Here is a 13,212-nt window from a genome sequence, read left to right as displayed (position 1 = left end):
CTACATACGAGATGATCCCAACCCAGGAAACTGGATCAGGGTTCCAGTGGCGTCAAGAGGGGCAGATGGAAGTCCTATCCTGCTGGAACACAGTCACCTGGAGCAGAACCTGGGCCTATAACTCTAGTCTTGCTAGCTTCATTGTGCACATGAACAGTACCAGCTTCAAACAATAATACAAAATCAATAAATAGTTAATGAAATCACTGGTGCTGGTGATGTTGCTCTTTACCGAACTCAGTTTTCCTTTCTTCCTATAGTGTTTAGAGCCCAAGCTTGTCTCATCTAACCTTTCTTTTTCTTTTACTCTGTTTAACGTTGATGATGTCTTGCACTATGGGCCTATTGGGTTTCCCCAATATATAAATAACGTATACACAGAAGATGCAAAATCTTTCAAATGATCTCCAGAAGTTTATATTCACCTGTAAATGATAAACATTCTCAATTCAAAAGAGAGATTATTTAGAGAATCTCAGGCTCTTGCTATTTCTGGCGTTGAAATATTAGCATAAACCATTTCTAATACGCTAACCTGTGAAAAGTCCTTTTTCATTTGGCTGTTATTACTGTAGGCCGCTGAGTTCTCTTTTGCTCTTGCATTCTGCAGACCTCCAGGAGGTGCCTGTTTACCTGGGATGTCATTATAGTACCCATGGTTCTGATCATCTTCACTCTCCACATTCCATATTGCAAAGCCTGGTCTTCTGTAGCATGAGAATAGCAACAAAAACATTAGAACAGTGTTTGTAAACCACTTCATGCTGTTTCTGAAATTGTCAGTGGCCAACATAAAAAGATCTTGCAAATTATTAGTTTGTTGTGCTTATTAATGGTTTGGATATTCTTAATAAATATATTCAAGTTTTTGAGTTTTGTTTAAGTTGTAACTGAGACTTTAAGAGTGAACTGACCTATCATTAGGTGTGATAACCACGGGTGGGTTCTTCAAATATTGTTTAAAGCGAAGTTCAAATGCTTGTCCTATGGTGTTTATAACATCTTGGGCCAAGTCATCAGAGCACTCCAAAATATGGCACGCTAAAAAAAGCAAGCAAGTCGCGTTAGATATTTCCTTCACGTTGCATGTGAAATGATTGTACATTGAACAGACTTTGTAGAAAGGCTTTGTGTAGAAAGTTACATAAATTCTGACACTTTCATTTTAAATAAGCTATACACTTATCACTACTGTGAAATCATTGTTGTATTTTATATTATTGCTAAACAGCATTAACACACTAATAATCTAGTACTGGAATACAAGTATTAATATTTAGCTGATAGTATTTATTTCTGCACTTGGCATTAAAAATAGATAATTGATAAACATTTTCTGAAATAGTTCGGTATAGAATTATACATATTCCCAATGATCAGTGTTGTAAGCAACTCATCACTGCGAACAATAGTAGCATCACTCAAATCATTGTCTGCCTTTCTAATTATTCTAGTGATGCATTTTTTCACAAGCACTGATTTAAAAAAACCAAACATAACATGTTTGAAAATTGCAGAATTAGACAGTTTATACTCCAAGGACATGAATAGAGTGCAATAGCCATAATGAGTACCATTTGATTTATTGTTGGAATGCAACATGTAAATGAAATTGCTGACAATCCAAAGAGCTATTACCTACCCCTTTGATTCACTGGGTCTTTGGCAACATAAGCAACATAATCGGTTGTGTCCTAAAAAAAAGAGTTTGAGATATAACATTTATAACTTGTGCCAAAAATGAGTTCAGCTTCAGTGCAGTAATACATCCGAAACTTAATATGAAAATACAGAAGCTGAATATTCCATTAGAAACTAGTGTGAAAGTGTATAGTATTTGGGCATAGAGGAAACAGAGTTGGGGGGGGGGCTATATACAGAGAAACACAAACCCCATAATGATTAAAAAGACCACATCTGCTGGAAATCTGAAATAAAAACAAATATATTGGAAATAGACAGCAGATGCCTGAAAGAGAAAGTTAGCTTCATGTTTCACATGAGAGCCTCTATCAGACTTGGTGTGTCTGGCAGGACAGTATAGCTTTAAAAAGGGCTCTCCTGCCTGACCATGCCAATTCTGATGAAGGATTTTTACCCGAAACATTAATGTAATTCTTTTTCAGTTGCTGACTGACCTGCTGTGCATTTCCAGTGTTTTCCATTTTTATTTTTAGCACAAATCCAGTGACAGAATTAAAATAGAAAATGCCGGAAACTCTCAGCAGGTCTGTTTTTATTTCAGATTTCCAGCATCAGCAGCATTTTGCTTTTGTTCCAGTAACAGAATGATCACTGCAAACGTTTTAGTTAGCAAAGTTAAACAAAATAATTTTTCCAAGGATTCTTGTGTGCTGATAAATAAATGAATTATGCAATCTGTAGATCTTCATATTTACAGTTGCAGATCCTGCCAATACAAAACAATCACGAGGAAATAAAATTAAAAATAAACAAGACTCCACTGCCAAGTAAATATTCGACAAATCACAGAAGCTTCCTTCAGATAACCACAAAGCCACAGCTTCTGAAAGTGTCTAAAATTAATTCCAACCATTTGCAATTAAAAACAATGACTAACAAGTAAAGTAATATTAATCAATTGACAGGAAGTAAATATCTATGTCTGCAATGCTAGCAAAGATAATCACTGACTAATCAACAATGAATCATGAAAGAAGTGGCACTTAGGGACAGGAGTGCTTGTTCAGAACTGTGAAAGTGATGCCTCAGTAAATCTGAGATGTGGCTCTGGCACTTCCTGGTGATGTTTAATGTTTACAGCTCTTCAATCAGTATAAGTGGATTCTTTTATCATTTCTTTTCTCTTCTGTGTCAATCCAATAGGTTGAAATAAAAATACTGGAATGAATGTTCCTTAAAGTGAGTCTGAATTGCTCTAACAAACTGCATTAATAAAATCTTTCATTTGGCATTGGAAATACCTGCACTAGGCTAACTGTAGAGATTGCAACTTTCACTACAGTAGTCTGGGAAATGGAAATTCACTTTTGTATCATTTCTATTTCATCAAATTCATTCCAATCTCATACACTGTCCCTGGGATTATTCAAAATGTGTCTTACTAATATCTAATTTCTTACTTTGCATTTGTTGGGAGAGTGCGGTAATCTATTCAGCAGACATCTCCATGGATACCATTATTACTGTTGCTTAGGTGACCCATTGTGTGTATTTTATTTTAAAAAGACGTTGGAAAGGTTCACCTCTCTAGCCAGTTTTTTGTCCTAAACTTTGACTGAGCCGGGACCTAACAGATGCACCCCCTTGAGAACACGGAGATGAGAATGTCATTTGAGACTGGAGATTGAGCTCAGGTGTCTGAGCTGAGAGCCCAACACGTCTCTTCACTTTTGCCTTGTTTTCAATAGAATTCTAGAGCCCATCATGCCAATATTATTTAAAATAAATTTATCCCAAAAAGGCTATGGTCAAATCTCACTAGTACACATTTCAATAGACTGAATGTGCTATACAACCCAACTTTTAATAACAAAATATAAAGGAGATAAGTATTGACGAAGCATAACTTACAGCAGCAAGTAAACACAAGAAATGCATATTATCTACAGACAAGATTTTGAACCTTGAGCTTGGATTCAGGATAATTAGCAATTCTTCATTTTAGTTGTTGGCGATGGACATTTGAACTGCAATTTTATTTTGACAAAAGCTCTTCAGTGTTCAGTGCACCACAGCAATATTCCTCTTGTTTTTTTTTGTCTGATAATGCTCCTATCAAGCACCTTGGGACATTTTACTATGTTAAAGGCGCTATATAAATGCAAGTTGTTGCGGTAGTCAGGGGGTGGTAGAGGGTACATCATCAGCTCGGTTAGCAGAGGTATGCTCAATGGTGTAATTGATGACAGAATGATATCAAATCTCTATTCATGATTACTTTTACAGATTTTACATTTTTAATATAGCTGAAGCAGCCTCAAAGCTGCACTGGAAAGTTTGTGCTGCAGATACGCAGCTTGTCACAGTGTAAATGTACCCTCAGCTATACGATGGTTTCTGAAGAGAGTTTTCAAAGCAGGTTAAGAGAGAGACTGAAACAACCCCCTCTCCAGCTTCTAAATATAGTGGCAATGGCACATCATTATAGACCTTGATAATGGGACCATTAAAAATACTCGATGAATATTGTAAAAAATCTTTCAAATTTGGGTAAATTAACCGCAGAACGCTAGCTAGACCATAGCTAGGAGGTTCGTCAAAATCTCATCCAGGACAATCGATGTACAAGTACAGGAATTGATTCCTAGACATCCATTTAGAGCTGAGCACAATAAAGTCCTCCCCTGCTTAGTCCAAGGTCCTAAAACGCTGAAAAGTAATGTTTATTAAAAAAAGTATTTCCCATTTATATTTTACTCACAGTACAATTTGGATGTGCAGCCACTATGTACAATAAACAAAACTATTTTGATGAAGTGATAGCACCGGGGGAGAGAGAGGGAACAAGAGTTTTTTGTGAAAAGATGTGTTCAGAAATGTTCCTTCCATTTTATTCTACTGATGTTTGTTAGTAGCTCTTTTATGGAGTTAATGGCAGAATTCCAAACCACCACCATGATCCTGATGCCTGAACTTCTTGTGCACATTTCCAAATATCAGAAACAATTCTGTTTTCCTGCAAAATTAGCCGTACCTGATCACTGCCAACTATGTGTTCACTGAACTAAAAGAAACTGTGTGCTTTTTTGAATATATATATTTTTGAAAATATTTTAGTGTAACCTAATTCATCATTGGGGTACAATGTTTTAAAAATGCTCCTTAAAATATTTTAAATTAAAAATTAGGAAGTTGATTCTCTAATCCAATGGATTCTGTCTGGCTCTAATTCAGTTGCAGTGACAGATATGGCAGTGAGCGACTCGCGCCCATTACTGTATCATGTAGTCTCGGAGATGTGTCAGGCAGCTGGGGGGAGGGGATAAAGGGTAGCAACATACAACCCTAGTCTGCTCACCCCATCAAATAGCAGGGTAATAAAAGAGCAAGTCCAATTCTAATTAATTTGTGAATAATGTACATAATATATTTCTGATTGTTTATCACAATATTCCACTACCAACAATGCCCAGTCAAGAAATACAGCTCCTTCTGCAAATGTAATGAAATATTATAATCTGATGAGATGTACTCACTGGATCTCCTCCAGAGGCAAATGAGATTGACTGCATGTGGTGGTTGGCAATGATCTGTAAAACAAAAAGCATTTGCTAATCTGGAATTAGATTTCTGAAATGGTAACTGCTCAGATTTAGTTTTAATTTTTTTAAAATTTTAAACGATCCCTAAATCTAACATGCACATTCAAGCTAGAATGAGACACAGAAATATGTAAGGATTTTGATTATATTTTGTTAGGCTAGCACTTTGATCCCTCCTCATGTTTGCATGGTGTATGCATTTGAACTGATCCAGTTTTGAACTATCGCAGGAGTTGCATAAACCAATAAAGCTTCAATATTCACCCCCTCCATCATCGGAGGATTGCGCCTGCAGTATATCTACAGGATCCACTAGAGCAACTCACCAAGCATTCTTCGACAGCTCTTCTGAGCCCCATGACCTCTACCATAGAGAAGGACAAGAGCAGCATCATGAAACGCCATCCATGTTTCCCTTCAAGTCACACATCAACTCAACATAGACATATATTTGCTATTCCTTCATTATCACTGGTCAAATCCTGGAATTCCCTACCTAATGGAAGTACCATCAACACAACAGAGATTCAAGGAGAAGGCCCCCCATCACCTTCTTAAGACAATTAGGGACAGCCAATAGATGCGGCCTTGCCAGTGTCGCCCACATCTTGTGAACAAATTTTTTAAAAAGAGCTGTAAGTATAGTATTTCTGCATGATTAGTTAATGATGCAGTCAGTATATAAGCAAGTATGCTTCTTTCAGCATATAAAAAAAGAGCTATCAGAGTTTCACTGCCCATCAAGAACAATGATGGGAAATGAGAAAAATGGAGAGGAAAAAAAACCATAGGAACAGAGTAAATGAGGCAATTGAAGTTTTATTACCAAGCTAAGTGGGGGGGGGGGGGGGGGGGGGGGAGAACAACATTGGGTAGCAATTTAAAAACAACTTGTAACCCAGTAATACTTTAGGAACAGTGTCTAATCTTTCTCCTAGGCCTTCTAATCTGAACTTTGACTTTAGTAACTTTAGACTTTAATCCCTTATTTTCTTTACAGCATTGGGGGAGGGGATGTGGAATAGGTCAGTGGGGTGAGAAAGTGTGTTAATGTTTCAGGTGTAGACCCTTCATCAGAACACAATCAGGGTCTGGGCATTGAGTCTGTGCCTGGAGTGTTGTCCTGTATTTTTTGTTCTCTTCTCAGGACCCAATGTGTGTTTCAAGTATTTTCTGTTTTCATGTCAGACTTCCTGCATCTGCAGGTTATTTCTCCCTTTCTTTCCAATTTTGTCATTTTCTTGTCCTTTCATCATCTTGATGATTTGCATATTCTTTTGTTCTTTTACTGACTTTTCATTGCCTTACTGAGATAACATTTTATATCATCTAACTATTAAGCAGCTTCTGAGTCATCTAACCCATTATCTTCCTCTCTGTGATTGAAATATCTATTGTTTCTCCCTTTTCCTTTGGGCAATCCTAGTGAAAAACATGCTTACCTTTCAGATTTTTAGTTCTGATGAAAGGTTACACCCAAAACATTAACCTCTCTTTTCTCTTTACAGAAGCTGATGGACCTACTTTATTTTTCCAGCATTTTCTGTTTTTGTTTTAAATGTGTAAAGTTAGGAAGCTCATCCATTTCTTTTCACTGGGTTCTGCATGTTATTTATTGCAAGACTGTCATAACAATCATTTTGTTACACCAATCCAAGAATTTGATCTTCAACTGTCATACATCTGCATCAAATAAATCTGTTCTCTACCAGTAACCCAGTAGGCTGAAGTTTAATCTCGTGGTGAGTGAAACCAGATGCACATGAGGTATACGTCTCTATTTCCTGTTTGAGAATGTAATTTGAGAAGAGAGTACCATAAGACATTCCTAATTAAGTTGAACAGGGACTTATACTACTTCAAATCTTCAAATCTCCAACAGATACCAGAGCCCATTTAGTAGGATTAACAGAAATTGAGTAGAACTGTGTCAAATACTTTGATCTGGATTAGTCATCTTCTGATATTAGAGAGAGGCTTATGCATTCAGACAAATGTTATGTCCTCTTTCCACTGAAATGTCAACATCTCAATCAGAGCAGAGACCATCCAAGATGAGGCCTAACGTATCTCCCCCTCAAATTCAGCAAGGCAGGACCTAGCTGGATAAAGTTCCATTATTAATCTTCATCTCGTGTAATCAGAATCTAGAATTTGATAATAAGGGGAAGGAAAGAATGCAACAGAATCCCCCACCCTGAACATATCCATCTCAAATCCCTTGTTGCACCAAAACAGCCATTGAACAGCTTTGCTCCTAATAAAATGCCTGATTTTGCCAGACAGGGATGTTGTGGAGTGAAGAAAGTGCCTGGCATTCCATCATGCTCAATGTTATTTCTATAGGCTGCCTTATCAAGCTAAAAATGTGGCAGCCTTCCCATCCCTTTAAGTAAGGACCTGCTTTTATTTAAAGGCATAGAGTTCATCAACTGACTGATGATAAATGATATGTTAACATTGCACACTGTAGCCCATGGATTTTGATTCAGTATTTAGTATCTCTTTGCTTATAATTAAATATAGTCTTAGCTGAGTAACGGACTGGTGGTTTTGCCTGTACACAGTAAAGGCATAATCAGTATTGTTATACAGTAATTTACAATTGGTAAGCTATAAGACTGTAATAGAGACCTCAATACATTTTCTGACTCAGATGAAATAGTGCGAGGTGGAGTTAAAGACTAATGATGTAATCTGAGAGTGGTAATAGTAGCAGTCCAAGATATATATGGGAATATTTTTTTATTGACCAACCTTATTTAGAAATTTGCTTCTACAAAAGATTTGAACTTGATTTATAATAATTCAGAATTACATCTAATTTCCACAGATTTATAAATTTAGTTTTCCAAAACAAAACGTCAGATTGTGAACAGTTCACCAGATGTCATAGGATTACATTTTTCCCCCAATTTACAGGCGTCTTGCACCTAATTCTGTGATTTTATCTCCAATATACGAAAGCTCTTTTCTTTCACATGTTCTTTGAGGATCAAACTGGCATTTTGCATTTCATCTGACATGTACAACCAGCGTAAATGCTGGCACACGTAATGAATTACAAAGTGAAGGATGAGTCATCTGTTTTGTCTTGCATAACAGTCACCTCATACATCATAACCAACCAAGGAAACGAAAGCTTGCTTCATGTTCTTTACATTCTTTGATGGGTAAATAAGGAGTCTGTTCCATACTTTTAAAAATTATATTTTGGTCACAGTTATGGCTCTAATGTGCTCGTATCCTTCTCCTCCACTTTACAGTGCGGTACAAGAGTGTTTTAGCCCATTCCATAATTTCAGGGTGTACTCAGAGCCAGAGTTACCCCCAGCTACTCTCCACACCATCAAAGCTCAAGTGCAGCATTGGGACAGGCCTAGAAACAAGTCACAAGCTGGTGTCTTGATTTAAAAGACAGAGGAAGGGGTATGTTAAGAAGAAAAATAAGTTGCTTATTTTGTCGTGTTGCTGGAAGAGATAGGTGATCATTTCTAACTATACAATGGATTGGACATTACCTCATGCCCATAATAGAGGCAATCCAATTGGCAGCTAATTAAATCATAATATCTGATACATTTTACTTATTTTTTTCTTGCCAAGTGGCTGTAACAAACATGAGGCATGATTGTTAATCTGTTCTGTATCCTTTCTTTTTGCCATTTTAGTGGATCAATACAGAATTGTGGAACTGTAAAACAATATTTTCAATTGATGCCAATTAGCTTCTACATACCATAAATAAATAGACCTACATGAGTGAAAGATAGAAATAATGGAAAACTTGTGAAAGAAGTTTTAAGTTACTGTGCAACAAAGTTAAATTTCATTGGCGAGGAATCCTGGCCATTTTGGGTGTGGAACTAACGCAATCTAATCCAGGGTGGGGGGGGAGGAATTTGGGGCAGGACCTGTTTCAGGTAAATCAATTGCCATTAGGAAGGCAGCATATCATCGACAGAGCAGATCAGGACAAAAATTCTTCTCTTGGGACACTTTTCCAGACAGGCCCATTCCCCCTGACAGAGCGGTACGGTGTAGTTCCGACGTTCAGGGCATGCACCCCAGTTGCACTGTAAATGGAGTGGGCGATGACCACTTTTTTGCAAATGGCTCCTGGGATTTTGGGACAGGGCAGACTGTCCAGATGACCCTCCACATTTCGGGCAGTGCAGACCCCGGCCTGGAATTTTTACTCTAATAATTCACAGCAACGATGTGCTGTGTAAGGGGTTAATGATTGTACTAGCTGGTCTTCCAGTAATTTTGTCACAAGGGAACTTATAACTTTTGTGGGGTCAATTTTAACTTTCAGGCCAGGCCAATTTTCCTTTCTATTGACTTCAACGGAAAGGAAATCAGGTGCTGTGTTTCATGGATGACTGATTCAATATCACCCTTTTTACACCATTGCCAAATGTTAAAAGTACCCCCATAAAATGTTGGGGCAATCTTAGTACATGACGAATTCTTACCTGTTTGGAGTCTGGGATCATCAAGCTGAGGCTGCTAATAGATATGTTCATTATTATGTTCATTCCTGCAAACTGTAGGTTACTCTTCCCTAAGATAGTAGACAGCCCTTTACTGGGAGGCTGTAAGTACAAACATAGCCATAGTAATTAGTTTCCTAAATATGCATTTCTTAATTTAAATAAAATGCAGAAAAGTAAACCGTCTCAAAATGAATGGTGCCTATGGTAAGGTAAGATGTGGGTTCACATCCATGATCTTTTATTCCTAATGTTAGCTAGGTCACCATGAGGAGATGCTGAGTGAAGCCAGGCATTTCCTCAGGAGGGCAGGAGGGACAATTACGTTCATTATCCCAGCCCCCTCCTTGTGTTGGGTTTTGAAATGGCAGTGGTCAAAGCCTGGAAGCAAGTCACCAATCCTCTCAACCGGGAATGCTACCCAAGGAAAGCAAAGCAAATACCTTATAAAAAGATGAAAAAAAATTAATAAGCTATCAATATTTGACTAAACCACCTGAATAATATACAATCATACCAATTTCACACACTAAAAGTTCCTCAAAGAGAGACAGGTTCCAACTGTGAAATTCCTTATTTCTGCAGCCTTTCATCTCTCCTACAATCTACAGGTTTTTAAAATTCATGCTTGGTGTCTCTCAACAACTACTTCTTGATTTACAAAGTCTTCTCTCCTACTCTTTTTAATTTTGATCATGTCCTGGTCTGCACTTTGGCTTTGGCCCATCACATAGTTTATCACATGTTTAAAAAAGTTTCTTTTTAATGTGGATGATGGTAGATAGTAAAAGAGCAGATGGTACGTGTTAGCCCGGCAGATGAAGAGGTGATGGTGCTCATCTCCTAATCAGAAAGAAGTGAGCTTCAGTTCTAGCACTCTTGGCCACTCCAGCTTTGGTTTGGAGAATTGCGCCCGTTTTTGGCCAAACTGTTCAAAGGAGAATCCTGTGAAGCCTGGACTTTCTAACCTGGGGGCAGATATGGTGACATAGACCGGCAAACCCCAGAGTGAACACCTTACCTTGTTGGCAGATAAGGGAGCAGTATTGCTAATGGGTATGGAGAAGTTTAAATACCAGAACAACCTAGGAGGACAGCGAATGGTTTCAATTGACGCATTCACCAGAAGAAAAAGGGAAGTACCCCCATTTTTAAAGAGTAAATTATGAATTACAGGGTTTTATATTATTTGTTTCACAATTGATTTTCTAGATTAGAGTTCATATGAAGCATTGATTTGTAATTTAAAAAATAATACAATGAACAGAGCTACATACAAACACACCATAACACAAACAGGCCCACTGTAGTACATGCTACATTTAACATTGATTGTTTTTGTACAAAGACTATAATTAAAAAGTACCTATTGGACATGCCATTTATGAAATTAACTTACATATCTCATGCAAAGACCATATTTACCTTTCTTCTTCTCATAGCCCCTTTTGCACCTGGTACGGCCTCACACACTCTGCTTATTGCTTCTCTGTGGAATGGAAATGGTTACATTTATTGACAAGGGGCTTAAAAAAAACACTAAAAACAAAGTATCTGAGATTTTCAGTGCTGTGAAGTTACAGGAATAATAGAGATTGCTTCAGGACACCAATAATAAAATCACGGCACCTCAGGCAATTTATTCATACTGGTAACTAACGAGGTCAATCAAGAATCCTTGATTGGATGATGTCAAGCCTGAGTTTCAAAAATCTGAATAATCAGCTTGACATCATCCAATCAAGGATTCTTGATTAACCTCTTCTTTCCCCACAAGTTTGGAGGTGCCCTACACAATAGGTCTTGCTTCTTCATCTATGTCCTCAACAAAAAAAAGTTATTTATTTGTGTATTAGAGCACCTTCAAGGTGGGAGAGGAAGGGGATGAAGTATAAAAAGGTTTTCCAGTTTATGCTTCCTGGCAGCATCAAATTCCCTACAACGGCAAAGACAGTACAACTTAATAACAATTTTAATGGAGGACTTCTCTTTCCAAACCAAGCTCTATCCCTATGACCTATTAGATGGAGACTATCCCATTAGTATTGAATGTGGAGAGATTTGGTTGCAGTGGACACATGATCCTTGGATCTTCACCAAAACTGTTAAGTCTCACTTCACCTGTAACCTTTAATTCGCCTTTGAAGAGAAGTAACCTTCATATTCTTTGTGGGCTGGGTTTATTCCCACGTTCTAATGAATGCAAAGTGCACTACAAATAAATTGATTTTTTTTTCTGACATTCCCTTCTTAAAAAAAAAATTCCTGGACAGACTTCCATCCTCCAAGCACTGTAAACTTCAGCTGCCCATATCCTGTCCTGCACCAAGTTCTGCTCACCCATCACCCTTGTCCTTAGTGATGTACATTGCCTCCTGGTACCCCAGTGCCTCAGATTTAAAATTCTAATCTTCCAGTTTAAATCCCTTCATGACCTCATCCTCCCTATCTTTATAGTTTCCTCCAGCTTTACGATCCAACCTTCAAACTCCCCATTCCTGAGACTTTGGCCTCTTGTGCATTCCTCTTCCCTTTCCTTCCCCCCCCCCCACCATTGGCAGCCATGCCTTCAGCCACCTATCCCATGCTCTGGAATTCTTTTCCTAAATCCATCTGCCTCTCTACCTCCCTGTCCTCCTTTAAGACCCTCCTTAAAACTCACCCCTTTGACCAAGCTTTTGATCACTCCTCCTAATATCTCCTTTGTTTTGGCATCTATTATTTTGTTTATGCCTCTGTGAAACACTTTGGGACATTTTCTACATTAAAGGCACTATAATGTTTTTGTTGCTGTCTTAAATTTGTACCATCTCACCAACAATAGCAACAATCTATTACATACCCTATTATGTCCTTTCATAATCTAAAACACCTCGATCAGGTCACACATTATCCTCTTAGCTCTACTTAACTTCTCAAGTTTCCCTTCATAACCACCTAGTAACACCGAGTGAACCTATGCAACTTTTTCATAGTTTTTGTATTCTTCCTATAATGGTGTGCCCAATACTATATACAATACTCTAACTCAACTGTGGCCTAATTACAGTCTTGTACAAGTTCAACCTTACCTCCTCATTTTTGTGTTCTATACTTCTAAATACCAAGGAGTCTGTTGCCTTTATGGCCTTATCTACATATACTGCCACTTTTAATGACCAATGCATCTACATATCTAGGTCCTTCTCCATTTAAAATCTTACTATTTAAAGTGCAACTCCTTCCCTAGTCTTACTTCCACAATGTATTAATGCACATTTCTCAACAATGAACAGCATCTGCCAATTCTGTCCGTCCTGTAAGTCCTCCTAAGTTTTTCCACAGTTCTCACCATAATTTACCATACTCTCAATTTGGTGTCATCAGCAAATTTTTATATTGTTCATCAATTTGAAGTCCAGATCATTTATGCATATTTAGTAAATAAAACAGCCCAAACACAGACCCCTATGGAACACCACTTGCCACAT

At 37.8% G+C, this 13,212-nt stretch overlaps 1 protein-coding gene across 4 annotated transcripts in view; it reads right to left on the bottom strand.

Annotated features, from left to right (window-relative positions):
• LOC137301828 (SHC-transforming protein 1-like) overlaps window positions 1–13,212 on the bottom strand; it is a 90,113-nt gene that overhangs the window by 14,180 nt on the left and 62,721 nt on the right. For all 4 annotated transcript variants that reach the window (XM_067971487.1, XM_067971486.1, XM_067971488.1 and 1 more), the window contains 6 exons: window positions 11,168–11,231; window positions 9,725–9,844; window positions 5,181–5,234; window positions 1,643–1,694; window positions 915–1,041; window positions 536–707 (listed from right to left, as the gene is read on the bottom strand). In XM_067971487.1, coding sequence (XP_067827588.1) covers window positions 536–707; window positions 915–1,041; window positions 1,643–1,694; window positions 5,181–5,234; window positions 9,725–9,844; window positions 11,168–11,231 — 589 coding nt within the window. The remainder of the gene's footprint in view (window positions 1–535; window positions 708–914; window positions 1,042–1,642; window positions 1,695–5,180; window positions 5,235–9,724; window positions 9,845–11,167; window positions 11,232–13,212) is intronic.

The sequence above is a fragment of the Heptranchias perlo genome, chromosome 34 (assembly GCF_035084215.1).
Source record: "Heptranchias perlo isolate sHepPer1 chromosome 34, sHepPer1.hap1, whole genome shotgun sequence".
In the NCBI taxonomy this organism is placed as follows: domain Eukaryota; kingdom Metazoa; phylum Chordata; class Chondrichthyes; order Hexanchiformes; family Hexanchidae; genus Heptranchias; species Heptranchias perlo.
The sequence above is the reverse complement of the archived record's forward strand: the minus strand, read 5'-3'. Positions and strand labels throughout refer to the sequence as shown.